We start from the raw sequence: 22082 nt of genomic DNA, 5'->3' as shown, positions 1-22082 counted from the left end.
CCAATGCAACCCGTCTGGGCCAACAAAGGCTACTTTTATTGGCGTTGGTTCTTCATCCAACATAAAAGCAATGTAGTCAGGACCAAATGTTTTTGGTGTTCTGACTCCACTTCCACGTCTTAGTACTGCATCACTTGGATCAGGTCTTGCACGTTTGCGCGATTCGGGCTCTTCATCCACTGATTTAGAACTAGTGGCTCCATCCACTGTTTTAGAACTAGTGGCCTCATCTTCAATTCTTGTATGAAACCCTAATCTACCACGGTCAACCCCCGTGGGTTTACAATAAAACGAAGAACAACAAGATTCAACAATCACGCAATATTGCAAGCATGAAAACAATCATCCATCACATTTTTAAAAAAAAAATGTAGATCTACACAAGTAGAACACAATAAACATAGATCAAGAATAAACTATCATAGATCTACAATATTCTTAATAGATCTAGAATATTCCATTTAACAACTATATAATATAGATCTAGAATATGTTCTATAGATCTTGGAACACTCTATTGTAGGCCAAGACATTCTTCATCAACCTTGAATAAAATTCATAGATCTAGAATGTTCTTTAGCCGATCTAGAGTATTCACTCATGGATATAAAATATTCTTCATTGATCCATGTAACTTTTGTAAAAACAAGATTAAATCCACATAATCAGAGCCCTAAAAGCCTGGCTTTGATACCAATTGTTGGGGAAATCGCAGCGAAAATTGCAAATTAAATAAATCCACATAAAGAATCTATTTAGGTGATTATGTAGACCGATTCAGTTTCATGCTTGAACATGTAGAGACATATAATTGCGCAATTAATCACATAACTTATAATTAAATTATGTCGTTGAATACTTACAATGATGATTCTCCAAAGAATCGAAGTGGCTCGCTACTTCTCCACGTGTAGATCTTGATTCTTCAATGTGATTGCAAGACAAAGGATCTTCTAACCTATGACCCAACTCTAGATCTAAATTCCTTGTGGGAGGAATCTCTTAGAAATGTAGGGATCTCGAAGGAGAAGACAAGAATGTCAAGAACACAGAAGATGCAAATTTCGACTTCTCTATAGAGAGAGGGGGCCGAAAATTAGATGTGTGGAGGCTAGGGTTTCACTCTTGTGATGTGTGTATTGTCATGCCTCCTTCATCTCTTTTTATAGAGTTTTATGTGGGCTGGGTTAAGGATCTTTGGGGCTTGGATTGGGCCTCCCACATTGGACTTCTTTACTAATTAAATTATACTCCCTCCGTCCCGGCTAAGATGACACATTGCTTAGCCGGCACGGGATTTTAGGAGTTATTGGTTAAAGTGTTTAATTAGAGAGAGAAGGTAGATGTAAGTATTAAAGTAGAGAGATAAAGAAAGATGAATATTTTAATAGGAGTGAGAAAAAATGGTTGAGTGTATTAATTAGAGAGAGAAAGTTACCAAAAAAGGAAATGTGTCATCTTAGTTGGGACAAACTAAAAAGGAAAATGTGTCATCTTAAGCGGGACGGAGGGAGTAACACATAATTTAATATAAGGCCAATGGAATATTTCTTGTGCCACTATCGAAGAAATATTGACCGCCCATCCAATCCGTGATTACAAGCAATCCGGGTTAACCTCTTTAATATATTATTTCTCGTGTCTAAGACTTTCTATATCCATTGATTAATTTGAAGTCTGCTATGGACTTTAAATTAATCAATATCTTTATTTCCAAGAGTTTGTCTAGTACGAGAAGTATATTAAGATATACTTTGCCTTTTCTATTGTTCTTGGATAAAATCCAAACCGGCTGGGCTTCCGAATAATAGAACTTTTCTTGAACACCTCTTGGGGATATAGTCATACCACGCGGGCACATGATTCATTGTAATAATAAAACTGACACCATACTAGTTATCAATTACTACTGCCCAAGATATCAGGAATATTGGGTTACACAAAACCCGCACCCACTGATAAGTCAAAGCAGCGTATGATCGAATAATGTGTGTCCTAAATTATTACAAAGATTAAGAAATATTAAATCTTCAAGACATCGTCTTACAGTAGATAGCAATAAATACGTGCCTATTATTTTAGATCCTTTCAATGCTATACCACACCAGTGTCACTAGTCATTCTCAAGGTAAAGATGACTTTCGGATGGACACTGCAACCTTTCGTGATAGGTAGTCAAAGCCTATCAAGGTTGTGAAAAAGTTTTACTTCTACAAGGTATTGGTTGGACCACCTACTGTGATGACCTGTTCCACGACCCAACCTTCAATGTAGAAGACTTAGACTGATCTTACTTTCCGGCGCTTTAAAATACGGCCAATACCCATTAAAATAAAATACACAGTATGAAGAAAACATTTATTATTCTCATTAAATGAAGAGTGTTTACAATATACAAGCAATTTATCAAATTCAAAATAAACTCGAAAAATATTTTTTATTATATATGTTTAGGGCTGGGGAATTATACCGAAATACCGGAATACCGGACTTACCGTAAAAAAATACCGAAAAAATAGCCGTTTTTTCGGTATACCGTAGTTTTTGGTACGGTATGATACCTTACCGATAGAGATCGGTACGGTAACGGTATTAGATTTCCCATACCGTGGTATATCGAAGATTCGGTATGTTGGTATATACCGGTATACCGAAGATTCGGTATATACCGATGCTTCGGTATACCGTGGTATACCGGTACACGGATTGATATATATATAATATATAAATATATATTTATATATGCTATATTTAAACTAAATTTTAAAAAATAAGAATTTTTGTTATACAAAAATAAAAGAATCAAAATTGGGAACCCTATTTTTTGAAGTAGTTGAAAACTAGATTTTTTTTTAATATTTTGGATATAGTAGATTTTTTCACGGTATAATGGTATAACGGTATGCCGTACCGCAAAACACGGTATAACGGTATATCGGAATGCCATATCGCAGTTCGGTATACCGCAAAAGTACGGTATACCGAAATGCGGTATGGTATACCGATAACACGGTATGGTAATGGTATGGTAACGGTATGGAAAACTGCCATACCGAATTTCCGGGTATACCGAAACTTACGGTACGGTATCGGTATGATTTTTGTCATACCGTAACTTTCGGTACGGTATACGGTATGGCACTCCCGGTACGGTATACCGTACCGAACCACCCCTATATATGTTCCAACAGGTCTATCATAATTACTCCTTGTATTTAATGGTATATTTCTTTCAAGATACTACCACTAATTGCCATGCAAAAAAAGGTATCATAAGCCTAGGCCTAGTAGGGGATGGATCCCATGCTGTTCAAATCGCAGAGCAAGGAATGTTGTGTACACAGAACTTTGACTACATAAAATACTGTGTACACAGAACTTTGACTACATAAAATAGGCATGCATTGATGGTTGAATGCAAGTATACAAAGAATCGTCATCTAATGGAAATAGGACATACAATCCCAAGAACTTGTGCCTATCCAGGCTCACCATTGCAGGTCTGAGACACAAATTTAGTCAACTACGCATAGCTCAAAATGCCACCATCGTGCAATTTCACACCATAATGTATAGCAACTCAGATCTCAGCACCCAAGTTTTTAACATCACATTACCTTGAGCACATAAATATTCAAGAAACTAAATATCAACACTCACAGTTTGACCAAACACTTCAACTCTCGCCCCAAGTAATCAGCCACATCCTCATAACCAATACAAACAAGAATCATTAGATGTTTCGGTAGGAAAAAAAATCACTAGGGATGAAGTTTTCCTACATCATTGCTTTCTTGAAGATCAAGCTAACCCGTTCTAGATATTACTGTCCCTTTTATAAAATTTCAATGGAGTAGAACTTGCCACGGCTATCGATGGCATGAACCACCACCAGCCCAGTCTTCTCTATAGCCTCTACTTCTTCTTTTGGGAAGGCCCTCAACAGCGGCAAAACCAAGTTCAATGGAATTTTCTGGACTCTGTCAAATTGACAGAATCCAGGCTAATTCTATATCATCTTGGAACTTTCAATTCTCCCTTTTTTTTCAACTCCTCCTCACTAGTGGGAGGAGGGAAGGTTTCTGGCATCAGCATGCCTTTTTTTATTTTTCTCATTTTTCAAAGGGGCTTTGCTTTCAACTCGTAGATTTCTAAAAAAAATTGATAATTAAATTTTCAAGATGCTTATTAAATAAACTTAATTATATTATTATTATTAATTAGAAAAATAAACTTAATTATATTAGTATTAATTAGAATCCAAGAGAGATATCATTTTCAAGGGTAGCAATACTTAAGTACTTACGTATTAATTAGAATCTTCACTAGGGGAGAAGGGGTCGAAAATGCCTTTTCGAAAATGACGAGGTTGGTGCTATTTATAGCCAATTCTATGTTATTCTAGAAATTTTTATTTTTAATTATTTATTCTAATGTTTAGACTTTCTATAATTATATAGAACATAAAAATTATCCCATCCTCTTTCTAGAAGAAATTATTATTATTTTATTTAAAAGGTATCATTGCCCTTCTAGTATTGAATATTTGTAAAGTAGCCATTATTTCATAACTCTCTAGCACTATTTTATTTACTTATCCTTTAATTCCTTGTAATCTCCTTGTCTTTAATAATTTGACAACATTTGACTCGCATGAATTTTAAAAAATATAATAAAAAGCGGGTTAAAAAAATTAGTAAAATGTGAATTTTACTTTTATATATTAATTTTATAATAAAATGTAAATGAAAATGAGTTAATGGAATGTGAAGTCCACCACTAAAATTGATAAAAATGAAAGGTGATAAATTTTTGAAGACGAGCAGAAAAGAAAATAAGTGACAAATTGTTAGGGACGAAGGATTATAACTTTTATAAGTGAGTATTATTTATTTCTAATTTAATAACAAACTACTTTTGAAAACCATGCTTAATCGTATTTAAGCAGATTGTTATTAAATTATAAGAAAGAGGATTATAACATTGAAATCATGCTTAAACTGCTTTTGAAAACCATGCTTAAACAAGCCTTGGCACCCCTCTTGGCACGAACCCCAGGCAAGTTCACATGTGGAACCCAGCTATCAATAAAGTGGAGAAAAGGTTGGCTCTGTGGAAATCGAAGACTTTATCGAAGGTAGGGAGACTGATCCTCATTAAATCGGTTCTCAATAATCTTCCGATGTACTATCTCAGTCTTTTCAGGATACCCAAACAGGTGGCACGTCGCATCATTCAACTTCAAAGACGGTTCTTCTGGAGAAAGAAAGCGGGCGAAAAGGGCGGTAATCTGATCCGTTGGGAAATTATTCAGAGACATCTGGATAAAGGAGGACTAGGGGTTGGAGACATATTCATAAAGAATGCATCACTGCTCTTTAAATGGTGGTGGAGATTTGCAGATGACCAGAAACCACTTTGGAAAGAAATTGGCAAGTCCATTCATTGTATCATTAACGCTAAGAGTCCTCAAGTTCAAGTTCAGAGTGAGAGGAATCAGTATATGGGGGCAGATCACAAACTTCAAGTGCTTCATAGAAGAGGTACAAGAAGTTGCAAGAAAAGGTATTAGAATGAAAGGGGGAGACGGGGCCGAAACAAGATTTTGGCTTGATCGATGGACCGGTGAGGAATGTCTGAAAGAGGTTTTCCCAGATTATTCATACTTTCGAAACAAAAGGATGATATAATTGAAGAAATGGGAGAATGGATTAATGGAGAGTGGAGATGGATTCTTCATTGGAGAAGGAATCTCTTTGCCTAGGAAGATGAATTGGTTGCGAACCTACTTGCATTTGTGAATCACATAAGGCTGAAGGAAAACACAAGAGATGTGAAAGTGTGGTCATGCGACAAGTCAGTTTCCTTCTCGGTCTCTAACTTTGTTTTGCAGGTTACCAAGCTTATGGAATGTGTGAATCCTTTGAGCGAGCAGGGGCGACTTGCATGGAGGAACCTCGCCCCTCCAAGGGCACAACTTCATATGTGGTTCATTCTTCAAGACAGGTTGAATACCAGGGAGAGACTTTTCAGATATAGAGTTAACAACGTCAAAGATGATCGTTGCGCTTTATGCAAGGATGAAGCGGAAACCATTGAGCACCTTTTTCTTCAGTTGTAAGATCAGTAGCATCTTTTGGTTTTTTTTGCTGCGAAAGGTAGAATTTATCCATTTGTCTACCCAAGGAACCAAGAATGTGCTATCTTTCTTGGATGGGGCTCCATTCCAGCAGTTTGATAAGAAATTGTGGGTGTCAATGTTCTTTGTTGTCTCGTGGTCTATTTGGGATATAAGAAAAAAGGTTGTGTTTCATGATTTCAAGCCTAATTGGGATTTCGAGAAGAAGAGGCTCTTATGGCGGCTTGGTCTGTGGGTACGCGGATGGTGTTGGGACTTCCCATTCTCTCCAGAACATGTAATGGATAATTTACACAGCATTAGAGGATGGGTTGAACCGAAGAGTGCACGGAAAAAGAATCTCATTTTCTCACAGAGAGTGGCACAGAGTGGATTGGGCATAGAGAGCTAGACTACGATGTCCACTTGGGGTTAGCTTTCTTCCTTTTCCTTTTTAATAGGTGGTTTGCGGTTGTTGTGGGTTGTGGCGTTTGTGCTAGTGTAAGGCTGGCTAGGAGTTGTTTCTTTGTCTTCGTTGTCTTTGCTTGGTGTGCGGAGTGCTCCCAGTGACTGTGGTCTGTGTTTTGTTTTCTTTGTTTTTTGGCTTGTAACTCCCTGCTCGCCTCTCACCGGGGTTTGAGCATTTTGGTGCATCTTATGCACATATCAAAAAAAAAATTAAGCGATTTTCATAAAAGCGTTCTATTTAGTTACCAAAAATTCTTTTCATCATTCTAGCTCTCATTTTATACTTTTCTTAACTTCTTAAATTTGTATATAGCTCAATCAACTGCATGTTTCAATATCTTGTTGAGTACTAAAAGCAATCAAGTGGTAATATTTATTTCGTTCTGAAACTTGGTTGAGTTGTTTGGCTTTATGACCACCAAATCCACCCGTATGGTAAAACAACTGTTAATGCAGCATAAATGCCAAGGTGCACCAAGAAAAAACAGGCACTTCCCAGCTTTCAACTTGAATCGACATACATGCTGAAATTATTAAGAGCCAATTTTTCACATTGCTTCTTCAATTGCAACTTTATCTTGTCAAGAAAAGCGTGCAATTAGTACATACAAGAACATAGTTAAATAAACCATTAATTTAGGATTTCACTTGATAAATTGCGAGACTTATTGTTCTCTGTTTTTCCAATCATCTCGCTGTCTGTTTCCATTTCACAAACATACATTTGTGGTTCATTCGAATGTTGAAATGTCACGGATGGAGTTCCTTTAGTACACTAGTGGTATGCAAGTAGATTTTATATTTGGTGTGTATACTTGATGTTGTATATATGTGTGTATACCTCAAGGATCAATTGTGTGTTCAATTGATGTAACCTTTCACGATCTCAATCATCCAGAATATTGGCAAATTTTCAAGGAACTCTTTTCTATGTTTATGTTTCACAAAGTATGCATTTCCCTTGTTTGATTATCTTGTTACTGAGTTCCTCGTAGTTGTTTCCAATATAAATATGCAACTTCTTGTCCTTCTTGTTCAGGCTGTGAATGTAACATTGGAGAAGATGGTGGTTTTTGTGACTGCAGCTTGAAAGAAGGCTTGGATTTTGTAAAGGAAGCCATTGGAAGAACCGGATACAACGAGAAAATAAAGATAGCAATTGGTGAATTTTGCAAAGGTGATATTCTTCTTCCCATAAAGTGACATATTTACCTTAATAGGAACATGTATTCTTGCTGTACTAAACTATTTAAGTCCCATACGTAGGAATTATCTGACAAGTTTTGGTGTCATATGATCCACCTATCCTTTCATCAGCACAATCAAAATCTTGGGCTTATAATGACAGTGGCAGGACTCAACTATTCCAATCAAAGATTTGCAATATAGACATAAATTACTCTTTTTTTCTTTTTTTCTTCTTTTTTTTTTTCTAGTTTAGCTTGTTTAATTTGAATAGGAATGAAAAAAAATTCTCTGAATGAAAATATGTGCATGAGACAATATGGTAAAATGGTGCATTGAAATTTGTTAGTAGCCTTGTGATGATTAAAACTGAAACCTGTCCTGCTTCGTCTAATTAGCATTGTATCTTTGGTTGATCTGCTTATATAGTTAATGACATAATGATTTATTTTCTCTGTTTTCTTATTTAGGTACCAAGTATGATTTGGATCACAAAACATCAAATAGATCTGCTCAAAACTTTAAATCAGGGGAGGACGTGAAAATGACAACTATGAAAGAACTTCTCAAAATGAAAAAATGAGTAAACTATAAAGGAACGGATCATACTCCTCAATCTTCGTCAATCTTGGGAGGCAAGTAGAAGTGTATGTAGCCCATCTCTGCAATCTTATACTCGACCACCAATGGAAGGTCCTCGGACAAACTTAAAGTGAGAGTGGTAGACAAAGATGCTCACTCTCAATGTCCATCAGCTTCATCTCAAAATTTGACTTCTTATTATCTTGTGCTGTAAAAAAAAATAAAAAATTGGAACATGAAAGTGACAGAGTCGGTGCCGTGGTGGACCTTCAAAGTGATGATATCGCATTTTAGTCATGGTGTTGAGGTTCATCCCCATGGAGATGTTTCGGTCGCAGCGGTAGTGGTCGAATCCCTCCGAACGGAGCAGCAGCGCCACCAGCGCCAAGTGGCTGGGATCGAAAGCCTGCAGCGACAAACCCGTGGGGGAGCAGTCGAACTTGGCATCGGTTACAAGCTCCTTGATCGATTCCACAACCTTCTTCAACACACTCCCCTGCACCAACCGTAGCTCCATCATCTTCGACGGAAATTTCGTAGTAATGTTGGAATTAAAAGAAATAACCTTGATTTTTATAGTAGTATGCACAGACTAAAATAATTTTAAAATATTAATTTTTAGAATACAAATTAATTAAATAAAATTATAATCAATATCTTTATGTGAAAATTGTTAACAAAAATGTACTAATATATAGACTGACAATAAATATTATGAAACAATTAATTTCAAACTATAATATTCCAATATTAAATTATAGGAGATAAAAATCTACTATCTAAATAAAGATCTTATTAAAGAAAATAATCTACTATCTACAAATCTATATTGTAGATTTGAGATCAATAAGAGTGGCTCGATGCTAGGATATTTTCCATATATATTAATTTATCAGTTTCCATATATACGTGGAGTATAACTAATCCATAATTTATCTATCCATCTATACAATATATAAAGGTGAGTTTTGGAATATTTAGGAAAATGCTCTTTTAAAATAAATATTATTATTTAAATTTAAATATAAACATGAATGTTGAAGATGACGTGTTTTGGTTTTGAGTCAGTTAGTTTCCACGTGGATTAGTGGTATATTTAGTGGCATAATGTTGCACGTTTCTCATCAATTAGTTATTGCCTTTTGTTATTTATGATTTACTTTGCACATTATTCTCTATAAATATTTGTAATCCTTTGGCATTAAGCAGAGAAGAATAGAAAAGTATATTTCCATTTTCATTAGTTTATCAAGTTCATTTTCTTTAGTTTATCGAGTTTTCTAAATTTCCATAATTTAGTTATTTTGTTGGAGTTAGAATCCACTCGAAGGATTCAAGTTCGTAACAGATGGCCTTTTGTTATTCATGATTTACTTTGTACATGTAATGATACTTTTATAATGATCAGTTTCATTTTTCTTATAGGGAGTCATATATTTTTGGGGTTTGAACGTACATATTTTCTCACTATGTACAAATAAAATAGATGAGCAAGGGGACATTCTCCCGATCCAGTGGTTGTTCTCCAGGCCACTGCGCTTCTGTTACGATTGTTTGCTTCCATCCCTTCGAGAGCATCATTTCCCGTGGATCTGCTTATGTTAAATGCTGATAAGAAAATAACAACATACTTTGACCATGTTAGATGAAGTTCAATATGGGAAGATCAATTTCTGGGAGGACGCAAAATTCTGGAAGAAGACGTTGTGGTATGAAAACGCGATTTTATACATTAGGTTTAATTTATTAAAGCTTCGTTTAGTTATATATTTCAATCAATGAGTTTCATCAACCGATTACTAAAGTTACGTTATGGGATTTCTTAATTTTTTTTATTTAAGTTATACACCATATTAATTTAAACTAATTAATGTCATAAATAAGTATGTGTTTTTTAATAATTTATCAATTTAAACAAATAAATTTTGATTTATAATAGTATAAACAAATTAAATGAGAAATGAAAAAGAAAGAAATTTGATATTCTTTTAAGTAAAATAAAAATTAAAGTATAAAGTAATAGGCACACTCATATTGATTATAACACAAAGTATAAGTTGAGGGTTGATATATAGTAATTTATATAAAATATATACGCAAAACTGATTTTTTATTTAAGTTATATGCCTTATTAATTTAAACTAATTAATGTCATAAATAAATATGTATTTTTTAAAAATTTATCAATTTAAATAAATAAATTTTGATGTATAATAGTATAAACAAATTAAATGAGAAATGAAAAAGAAAGAAATATGATAGTCTTTTAATTAAAATAAAAATTAAAGTAATAAAGTAATAGGCACACTCGTTGATTAGAACACAGAGTATAAGTTGAAGGTCGATATATAGTAATTTATATAAAATATATATGCAAAACTGAAAAAGTAAATAAAGTATGTGAATATATATTTTGGTTTGAAGATTTGGTGTAAATCATTTATATAAAATTTTATAAATTTCTTCACCAATAATTAATTGTATTATGGAGTACACATTAATTAATTACAATTTTTATATAATAATATTATTCGTAGTTTTGTTTAATTGATTTTGATTAAAAATATTTTAATTATTTCAGTTTGTGCATCGCACGGGCGTGTGCAATACTAGTTATAAGAATAGATTAATTTTAAATACAGGGTCCACAAAAAATATAGCACAATTATCATTTTTGGCCGTCCACAAAAAATAGAGCACATTCATTTATGGAAAGCTTTCAACAAATAATAATCCTACACATCATTCCACTAACACTAATTCTCACTTATTTTTTCTCTTTTTCTCTTACTTTTATCCCTTATCTCTTACTTTACCAATTCTACATTAAAACTCGTGTCATACACAAATTACTATACCTTTTATGGACGGAGGGAGTATTTTATTTCGATTTAGATATGAAAATACATTACTTAAAAATTTATTCAATAACCACCTAATTACTCATTATTTTCCTCTTAAACTCTACTTTGCATCAGACAGTATGCATATATATGTATAAGCATACAAAAAATACTCCCTACGTTCCCTCATAGTTGAGGCGGAACTTTTCGGCACGGAGTTTAAGAAATGAATGTTGGGTATGTTAAATAAATAGATAAAAAAATAAGAAAGAAAAAAGGTAGAGAGAATAAAGTAAAAAGTGAATAAAGTAGAGAGAATAAAGTATAAGAGAGTAAAGTATGAGAGAGGAAAAAATTACTATATATGGAAATGACTCAACTATGAGAGAACTTTCCGAAATGAAAAAATGACTCAACTATGAAGGAACGTAGAGTAATAATATACAAGCACCCAGTGGAGGAGGAAAGTGGGGTTTGTAGTGGGGGAAAGAGGCGGCAAAGACAGTGAAGAGGGGAGGCGCCGTGGAGGATGCAGGAGGAGGGTGGAGGCTGATTTGGAGTGGAGCGAAAGAGGCGGAGTAGAGCGTTAGATTGTTTTTTCAATTTTTAGGTCCAAATTGGAGAGGGTAATTTTGTCAATTAATAAATATTGGAGGAGAAATAATACTCCCTCCGTCAAATAAAAGTTATCTCATTTTACCATTTTCGTCTATCACACAAAGTTTATCTCAATTGGAATCTTTCCAAAAATAGACATTAAATACACTTCTCAATCTCCTCAGTGTGAACCCTTATTCCACTGCACACCTTTATTTAATAATCCCTCCGTCCCCTATTAATTGTCCACTTTTGCCAGTTTCATCTGTCCATCATTAATAGTCCACTTTCACTTTTATCATAAATAATAAGCAGACCCTACATTCCGCTAACTTATTTCACTCACATTTTATTATAAAACCAATAAATAAAAGTGGACTCATATTCCACTAACTTTTTTAATCCACTTTCCTTTATATTTCTTAAAACTTGTACCGAAATCAAAATGGACAATTAATAAGGAACGGAGAGCGTGTATAAAGTCAAACAATTTCTTAAAACTCGCTTCAGGTCAAACTGGGACAAACTTTGTGGAACGGAGGGAGTATGAAAAAGAAGAGATAAAAGATAAAAAAAAAAAAGCAAAAATCTCTTATTCTAAAAAATTCGCAGGCCTAGATCCCATATTTCGAAAGATCAACGAATTTAATCTCAAATTTCGAAAGATCGGCGAATTTGATCCCCTTTTTTGAAATTTCTCATTAAAATATCAATTAAGTTTATATTTTATATGTTATCACGTTGATATTTTTAATACGCTGCATTGATGAGTTACCAGAATTAATAATTTAAGAAAGCTGGCAAATAAGCACCCTCTATATATATAAAAATAAGGATGATAGCACTTAAATTGTAAGTTTCGTTGACCTTTGTCTATGACTTTAGAAATTTGAATATAAAAAATTTCACCTTTTTTTTCGGTTGTCCCACAATGGTGAAAGTTGAAAATAGCATGACAAAATTAACATGATTGGACAATAAAACGATTTGTTTTGGAAAATGACTTCATTTTTTCTAGGTGTTGATAAAAACGGCAATGTTTTATCCGAAATAAGATTTTATCTCATACTCTCTCTGTTCCATAATAATGGAGGCGTTTCTTTTCGGCACGAAGATTAAAAAAAATTGTGTTAGGTGAGCTAAGTAAAGGGAGAATAAAGTGGAAAATAAAAAAGGTGAGAGATGAAGAGAGAAAAAAGTACTAAGAGAGAATAAAATAGGAGTAGAAAAATGTGTTGACTTTTACTAAAAAAGGAAATGACTCTATTACTATGGAACGTAACAAAATGGTAGAATGACACTATTAATATGGAACGGATGGAGTAGTACATCAATTTTGGGACAATTTTGAAATATTAAAAAAATTATAGTTGATTTTACAAAAGATTAACCACATATTAATATTGCAAAACGAAATCATGTCACTTTCCGACTAAATAAAACCCTAAATTCTATAAAATAATACTCCATCTGTTTCTTAAAAATAGCAACTCTTTCCTTTTTAGTCTGTTTCTTAAAAATAACAACTTTCAAACTTTCTATTTTTGGAAATCTTTACACCCTTATAAAGTGAGCCACATAATCCACTACCATTAATTCCATTATTTTTGTCTCTCATCTCTTACTTTATCAATTTTTCTCTCTCTCTCTCTTACTTTACCAAACTTTGCATTAAAACCGGTGTCGTTTCAAATGTCCCTATTTTTAAGTAACGGAGGGAGTAACGATCAACAAACGAGAACATTTACCCAAATTTCTACCCATGAAAAGTTCCTTCATCCAATCATCCTCTTCTTTCAATCAACACAACAGCAGGATATGAGGACATTAAAATTACCAATTTTGGAATTTGGTTTTCTTCCCATCTCTTCACATTGTTGAAATACCCAAATGATACTTCTTGCATATTTGGGCAATAGCATAGATTGATTTTGTAAAAAAAAAGCAAAAGCTCGAAAAGGAAGAAATGTTAATCACAGCCTTTCAGAGGGGGAGACGGTGACTGAGAGTCGAGGGACAATCCATATCTGATTAAGTCTTGGATGAAGTTGTGGATGTAATCTTTCCATCCAAACATGGGCTTAATCATCTTTAGGCTCAAATCCATCCGTCCAAACGGGCCCATAGTTGTCTACCGAAAAAGGACTAACCACGATCTGATTAGCGAAACATTTGAAAAGTTGCTGCTTTTCAAAGCTTCAATAGAACCACTACCCATCTAACTCTTTTACCTCTTTTCCAGACACAAATTACATACTCCTATTCCATTAGACAAAGCTGATCAATCCTAGCATTGTCTGCATTTGATGTTAACTGCTTAATACATGTCCATTGTATCCCCAACTGTTCATATTATTGAAAGCATAATATGACTTCCAATGAATGTCATATCTATAATCTTTGAATAAGGCACATCTTAACTACCAAAGGAATGCTTACTTTTGGCCAGACTTCCATCAACCAGATAGTAACCCAATATTTCTCCTAAAACAGATGATGATATAAATTGAGCTAAGTTCTTATCATCGAAAGCTATAGAGAGATTAAACGGGGGAAAACATATAGCATAAAGCATACTCAATCTAGCAAGTTATATAACAGGAAATGTGAACACAGATACATCCTGATAAAGCCTCAAGTAATTTGGTAACTAGAGTTAATTCATAATACATATCCAAGCACCATACTCATCTAAGCAAATGCACCTCCAGTCTGGTGTAACATAGCATCTATCTCATCACCATCCTCCATCTCCAGCTGCAAAGGCACAAGAACTAAACGTCAAGACTACAAAGGAAACAAGAAAACTTAAGCAATACACATGTGTTAGTTTGGACAGAAAAGGAGATCTGAATCAAGAAAATAAGACCTCATCAGGAGTCTGCTCGACCCGGAGGCGACGCCCATCAAACAGAAAGGCAATGGAGTTAAAATCCACTGATTGCCGGTCACAATAAGCATGCATAAGCTTCTTCAGCTGCGTGCTTCGTTTAATTCTGAAAAATACCTCATTTCCATCCTACACAAGCCGAATTAACGAAGTTATATCGGTAGCATGCTTCATAAAAAAGAATGAGTCCAACAAAAACACAAAATGGCCATATATTTGCCACATGTGTACCATAATCCAACTCAAAAGATTTAAAACTCAAAAAAATTATCTCACACAATCTATAGAGATAAAATTGCCTCACTAACACAATCAAATCTTATGATGTAAAACAACTCGAGAGAGAAACAAACTTCTAGGTGCGAGAATCACAACAAACTCTTAAATTCTCAAGTTAACCTTTTGTATTTTATATATGCTTTTAGAATTCCCCCTTTTTCCCTGACAAGTACAAAATTTTTCATATAATAACCAAAAAAAAGAGAATATCTACGCCTTAATCAACGCAATTTCGTCCCATCACCCCCGATCGTAGTTGTAAATCGGTAAAGAAGCAGCCAGAAAGAAGAGATTCGTAAGAAAAAAAGTAAAATTTAGTGAATTTCAAAACCCTAGAGCAATCAAACGAATTCAAAAACATAATAACATGAACCAAATAAAAGTATAGAGGTATAATTTGAAGGAGATAGAGGAGATGAACCTGGCCTTTGACTTTGAGATTGATGTGTCCGGCTTGATCACCACCGGGCTTCTTATCTTCCTCACCGGGAGTAGACATTGTCAGTCTCAGACGCCGTCGTTTCACTCTCTATGCGAAATGAATTGCATTTCTTCTTCCACTTCCCTTTTTAACTTGTGATTTCACCCGACCCGTTTCGCATTGCGAATTTACCAGATATACTAGAAATTGTAATCCAATTTGGAGGGTAAATTAGAGGGACTAAATATAGTTAATTATCAATTATTGTATAAATAAATATCTTTGCTTAAATTAAATATAGACTAATTCGTAATCTTATTTTTAATTAATTTTGAAGTATACAATATTTTGTGCTAGCTACTAACAATATAAAAAAAACTTAAATAAAATCAAAATCTTCTTCCAATTTGGTTATAATCCAATCAGTGTAAACCGTGATTCTTAAAAAAAGCCAAAGCCTCTTTATTATAATTATTTTTTATATAAACTCTGTAAAGGTTAATTGCTTAGATGCAATGACTAATGCAGAAAGAAACAAAGGGAAATGTTAAGTGTTGAGGAAATCAGCTGGGAAAGCCTATGGACCATTAGATTGATTGTTTAGTTAGATTATATCCTAGCTATAGGATTTGTTTTTAGTTACTTAGCTGCTTAGCTTAAAACAGAATTAGCAAGTGAGTAGAGAGAGTCTAGCTAAAAACGTGTTTTTCCCCAATTTGAGTTGTAATTCTTTTCTCTCCCAATTTCGAATACACATCTCAATTCTTGCTCAATCTTTGCGATCTTCAACCAACATTATCTCCGATCAAATCCAACAAGTGGCGCCGACTGTGGGAACGGTGGAGGTGATGTTCTGTTCTTAATCGATTGTAATGGCTTCCAGATTTGAAGCGAAGAAGTTTACCGGTAAGAATGACTTCGGTCTATGGAGGATGAAGATTAAGGCGATGCTAATTCAACAGGGATTGGCAGATGCATTGAATAAGGATGATCCGACGGTGGTTCTCGACGACAAAGCCAAGAGTAAGCGAGCGGAGGTTCTCGCTAAAGCGCATAGCGTGGTGGTTTTGAGTCTTGGGGATAAAGTTCTGCGGGAAGTGTCTAAGGAGACCACGGCGTTGGGTATTCTTGAGAAGTGCGAAGATCTGTATATGACTAAATCGCTTGCTAATCGTCTTTTTGTGAAGCAGCGATTGTATTCATATATGTTTACGGAGGAGAAGAACATCATGGAGCAATTGAGGGATTTTAACAAGAGCTGTCGATGACCTCGAGAATATCGATGTTAAGCTCGATGAAGAAGACAAGGCCATATTGCTCTTGAATGCTCTGCCGAAGATGTATGACCAGATGAGGGATGCGATCTTATTTGGAAGGGAGGGGACTATCACTTTGTCGCAGGTGCAATCCGCTCGGAGAGCCAAGGAGCTCCATCGAAATGGAGATAAGGCCAGTGATGCAACGCCGGAGAGTTTGAATATAATGAAATTCAAGGGCAAGAAGCCATTCAAGAAAGACGATTCAAGGAAGTTTGGCTTTTGAGTTTGGGGCACCCACCAGGGGGAATTAAAGAGCCTTGAAAAGGGAAGTCATCCAAGGCAAAACCGAGATGCAGGGCAAACCGGAGGAATACTTTTTGGGAAAGGCTAAACTCCCATATCGAAGGGGAAAATATTGGCCCCCATTTACAAATTTTTTAAGGTTTTTGGGGGGACCTTCCCCTTGTGTTGTCTGTTGGAGGAGGGGTACATAAGAGATAATAAGACTACTCAGAATTTTTTGGGTCTATATACTAAAGAAAAAACAAGCTTAAGTTTAAAGATTTGGGGCCGGGGGGGAAAAAGAAGGGGGGTGGTGAAGTGCCTTAAAAGAAAGGCTTTGAGTTCTTTTCAAAGAGTTTAGTTGTTTTGTCAAAGCAAAGGGGATAAAAAAACACCGAACTGTTCCACTAAACCCCAACAAAAGGGGGGGAGAGGGCAATAGAACTATTATGAGGGTCGTGTAGTTGTTTACCGTGAGGGAAAAGGTTTTGGCGAATTGGGTACCGCAGGGAAAGATCAATAAATGCCCATCTTCCAATTGATGGGGACACTCCAAACGGATGATATGGAAGATGGGGACTATTCTCATCCAAGACATTGATGCAAAGCCTTTATATGGAAGTAGACCAAGTGGGGTAAGAGCTCGGGTGAAAGGGTCACATCTCCGCCCTGATGAGCCCAAAATGTGACCTTTGTAAGGGTGATATGCCCTTCAAGAAGCTTGATAAGCAGAGCAATTTTCCCGATTTATTTTGAGGGGGGACTCAAGAGCAGACCGGGGGATGAAGTTTGGGGAAAGGGTTTTCCCGATGAAATGTCCGAGAATGAGGGGAACCCATTTTAGGAACTACCAAATTTTGGGGGAGAAAGAAGGAAAAAAATAAGACCTCCAAACCAAGCAATTCCGAATTGTTGTATTTTGCCTTGTGGTGGGGTAAGAGATTGAGTTTTCGAGCCTAGTTCATACAAGGAAGAAATAATTTAGAGAAAGAGAAAAAGGCCGAAAGCCATGATTGATGAGATGATTTTTATCAAGAATGGCACCTGGGTTCTGTAGATAAGGTGGAGGGCAGAAGCAGGAGGCCCAATGGGTTTGGGGGAAATTTGAATCCCATAACCAACAAGTTAGATTCAAAGCAAGGGGTAGCTGGGGTTCACACAAGAGCAGGATATATAATGAAATGTTTTCACCTTGTAAAACACATCAATTAGGATCTTGTTGGCGATTGTGGCTGGAGGACTGGGAGCTTGAGCGATAGATTTAAAACCGCGTTTTTCTGGGGAAATTGGGGGAAACTATATACATGTGTCCCCAATTTTTTAAAGAAGGGGAACAAAGTTTTTTGTACTTAAAAAGAGCATATAGGGGGAAGTAGGGAAGGGGCATAAGAAGTTTGATGATATGTTTAGAATGACTTTAGAGGTCTAGCATAGAATGGTGTATATCAAGAAGAAAGGGGGAGCCATTGTGCTATTTGCTTTTATATGTTTATGATATACTAGACAGGTGCCTCAAAGTTAAGTTCAAAAAGTTAAAGATGATTTAAGCTTGGCATTTGATATGAAAGATCTAGGCAGCCAAACGAATTTGGGAGAATATTGTGAGGGAAAAAAGAAAAGAGAGAAACGGCGGGGTCGATACTATATCTCGAGTTTTGAAGAGATTCGTAAGGATAAATTTCCCAAAATAACAACTACCCCATGGCTCAAAATTTCAAGCTATCTCGGGGGCAAACACCAAAGAATAAAGAAGAAAGGTTAAATGGGGACTATCCCCAATTTAAAATTTGGAGGAGCGTGAGATGCCATGATCACAGCGATGGGCACAAGCAATTAGTTGAAAGCGTACATGAGCAACCATGGAAAGGAGCATTGGCAAGCCTTGAGATGGATCCTGGGATATCTCAAAGGAGCTGGAGATGTTGGGATTTTTGTTCAAGAGCGATTTACCCTGAGAAGGATGCTCGATAGGTTTCGTGATGTGATTTCGGCAGGAAGTGTTGATACCAGAAAATCACAATCGGAGTACATCTTCACCATGTTCGGTGCAGCTGTGAGTTGGAAGTCGAGCTTGCGAATGTGGTGGCTCTATCCACAACCGAAGCGTATACATTGCATTAACAGCATCGTGAAAGAAAGTGTATGGTTGAAAGGGATTGCTACCGACTTTGGGGGGAGCAGCATGTTTCCATAGGGTTTGATAACAATGGTGCTGAGCTTAGCTAAGCATCAAGTGTTTCATGAGCGCAGCAAACACATTGATGTGCGGCTGCACTTCGTGAGGGAAGAAGTTGAAAGTGGACGGGTGAAGCTGATCAAAGTTGATACGGCTGTGAACCCAGCAGACATGCTGACCAAACCACTGCCTAGGGAAAAAATTGAGCTTTGTCTGAGGTTAGTGGGTTTGTGCAGGCTGTGTGATAGGGACCTCGAACCAAATGATCAACTGAACGAGTCTGACGCCGAAGATCGGCCACCAGCAACAGGCTACTCGTTATATTAGTTAGAATAGTTATTTTCCTTAATTATGTCCTTGCTTTATTATTTTTATTGAACAATATCTTTAGGTAGATTTTATTATATCTTTTCGGGTTTTTCTTGATTCTTTCCGATTCGTAGAGTCGAATCAAGGAGTCCGGACTCATATAAAGGGTCCATTAGAGAGTCAAAAAGGCATTCAAGAACAAAGAAATTAAAAATCTTTTCTTGAAACCCAAGTTCGAAACCCTAGTTGACGCAATAGGTTTTTACATCGTCTTCTTCACAATCTCGTGTGCTCTAATCATTCGATAGGATTCAAATCCTATCAATTGGTGCTTTCTTGAGCTACTCTTTTCCACACGTTCGATGGCGATTCGAAGGCACGACTCATTCGCACTACAACAAGATTCAGTTCACAAACGAATTGAGGAAACCTCGCCAAACTCATAGCGCCGTCGCCGGCGCACGAGTGAAAGAGCCTCCGGATCCGGTTGTGATGCCTTCGTGCAGCTGGTCACTACCACCATCGCACCTGAGGCACGCCGGCATAACACTACGCAACCTTGCCGCGCTTACGAGTTGATCCTCCTCGTTTTGACGGAGAGAATGCCGTAGAGTGGATTTGTAATATGCAGATTTATTACAACCACCGGTATACCCTCATCCGATCGGACTGTACCTTACTCAATACTTGTTTGATCCCCCGGCTCGGATGGTGGACTGGTCATAATCCCGGCAAGGGTTGGGAGGATTTCTTGGTGGCGTCTATCATCATTTTACCCCGAGTTCCTTGATGGGCATTCACATATGGTAGACGATGTCCATCAATCGAGATTATTGTTTATGCACCAAACAAAGTCACGTTGGATTCTTAAATTTCCCGGATGCGGCTCGGTTTTGCGGCAATGAAGATGTCTCGTGTGATACGATTTCGCGAATATCACATAGGTGGGGATACTACCATGGGAGGCACATTCTAGGTGAGATATAGGGTGACTTAGCTGATGTTGAAGCCAGAGAACATCACAAGTACTCGCTCGGGAATTAAATGTGGAGGAGCTATCAATCGTAGTAGATCGTGTGCATCAAATTCCATGTTGTTCGAGCGAGTTGGGTATCAAATAGAGCAGATGCATATCAAGTGGAGATCGCCCTTGCTGCTTTAGAAGTTGAACAACCAACTGGTTCATATCATCCTTTGCTCCGGAATTATTTGAAGGGGATTCACAAAACTTATCTTTAAATCGATGGTCGATACGGTTCCTGCTTCTCTTTCTTTTGTATCTGCGCAAAAAGATCCTCTATATGCAGCTAGTCCTAGGCCATCCTTTCGTAATAATATGAAGCCATGCCTAGAGAAACATACTTTGCGGAGTTTAGGTGATGGAGAATTGTTTAGATTTGAACAGTCACTCGCCTGGGATGGTCGTTCGATCCCTCCGTGCAACGTTGTGCCACGTTTGGACAGAAGTTTTAGCATGAGTTGGCAACCGCCAGGTTCCCGAACAACCGAATCAGTTTCATCTCGAGTCGCTACCTCAAATTCTTTGTGCCCATAAATCCTGGAGATGATCCCTCCTTTGTCTGTGGCATTAAATTCGATGATCGCAATGCTTTGGGCACGTCGCATGTCGGTCAGAGTTATCTTCTAATGCTAATTACTCCAATGAGGTTTTGGTGCACGATATATGAAGGCGCTTCCATTCGGACACCAGTACTACGCTCGAAGTAAAGAAGGGTATGTTGAATATTGTGGAATTGAGAAAGCATAGTGCAGAATCCACCATCGCTTTGATACTTGAGGTGGGTCGAGTTTCTTGCATTTGATGGATTCCATGATATTGGGGATAACCTATGATCGAGATCTGAGTGGGGACATGCAACTATTCGGATGCTGCTCGACCACAAAAAATGTATTCTCCTCGCATTGTTTTCTTGGTCACTTATTTTGGTGGGAATTTTTACATTGAGTGGAGCGCTCTTGTTGGGGCATTAGGAGACAATAGTAATTGGCAGGGTGAGACACTACATACCCGAAGAGTTCAATTTTTGCTGATCAGATTCTCTACCAAACGAGGGGTCAATTTGGGTCAAGTTGAAGAGCATATTTTCATGTGCAGCACCTATTGTTTTAGTGGGCAGCTTGTTAGAGTTTGTATACTAGAAATCACGTTTCGAGTGATTGAATACTGTAAAACTCTTATTTTATTTTCCAATGAATAAAACAGATTATTTTTGTCATAATGTTGTTATGTTTTACATTTAATGGATGTTAATGCATGTTTAAATGTATAAGTTAACTTAACAAAGTCTAAGTCTTTGTTTTAGTAGACCGGTTGTGGGCGTCGTCCACTTTAAGGTAATACGATCAGTTCTAAACAAATAAAATATGAATTTCACAACCTAGATGGAATTAGACTACCCATCGGGAAAAGGGTTTCAATGTCGTCCGTATATTTCTAAAACCTTACTGAAATAAGATGACATTGGTGTGGTATAGCAGCGAACGGATCTAACAGAAGACTTGCCTTGGGCTATCTGCGAAAGGCGAGGTCTTGATAAATATTTATTTCTTAATCAATGTAGGTTAGCATTGAGCATACGGTATTGATTATGCATTGCTTTGACTTATCAAATGGTGGGGGTCCCAATTATTTAATATATTGGGGGGTGGGTG

At 36.4% G+C, this 22082-nt stretch overlaps 1 protein-coding gene, 1 long non-coding RNA gene and 1 pseudogene across 2 annotated transcripts; 1 reads left to right on the top strand and 2 right to left on the bottom strand.

Moving 5' to 3' along the window:
• The first annotated feature begins 5223 nt into the window (after positions 1 to 5223).
• Positions 5224 to 8492, top strand: LOC125185193. The gene is made up of 3 exons (XR_007170081.1): positions 5224 to 6549; positions 7626 to 7763; positions 8242 to 8492. It is a non-coding gene; the product is annotated as an uncharacterized LOC125185193 (long non-coding RNA).
• Positions 8493 to 8496: 4 nt separating this feature from the next.
• On the bottom strand, positions 8497 to 8883 carry LOC125185192 (annotated as a pseudogene).
• Positions 8884 to 14336: 5453 nt separating this feature from the next.
• Positions 14337 to 15540, bottom strand: LOC125219455 (small ubiquitin-related modifier 2-like). Its single transcript, XM_048121431.1, has 3 exons — positions 15384 to 15540; positions 14663 to 14812; positions 14337 to 14550 (listed from the first exon to the last, which is right to left on the bottom strand). The coding sequence occupies exons 1-3, from the start codon at positions 15459 to 15461 to the stop codon at positions 14485 to 14487; spliced, it is 294 nt and encodes a 97-aa protein (XP_047977388.1). The 5' UTR covers positions 15462 to 15540; the 3' UTR covers positions 14337 to 14484.
• Positions 15541 to 22082: the final 6542 nt, after the last annotated feature.

Source organism: Salvia hispanica, chromosome 4 (genome assembly GCF_023119035.1).
Source record: "Salvia hispanica cultivar TCC Black 2014 chromosome 4, UniMelb_Shisp_WGS_1.0, whole genome shotgun sequence".
In the NCBI taxonomy this organism is placed as follows: domain Eukaryota; kingdom Viridiplantae; phylum Streptophyta; class Magnoliopsida; order Lamiales; family Lamiaceae; genus Salvia; species Salvia hispanica.
This window is presented reverse-complemented; position numbering and strand designations above follow the sequence as displayed.

Excerpts from the sequence above, each read along its gene's own strand:
- LOC125219455 (XM_048121431.1), bottom strand. The coding sequence starts at position 15,461 with ATGTCTACTCCCGGTGAGGAAGATAAGAAGCCCGGTGGTGATCAAGCC. Across the intron at positions 14,813-15,383 it reads ATCTCAAAGTCAAAGGCCAG|GATGGAAATGAGGTATTTTT; the intron begins GTTCATCTCCTC and ends CGGCTTGTGTAG. Across the intron at positions 14,551-14,662 it reads TCGAGCAGACTCCTGATGAG|CTGGAGATGGAGGATGGTGA; the intron begins GTCTTATTTTCT and ends GTGCCTTTGCAG.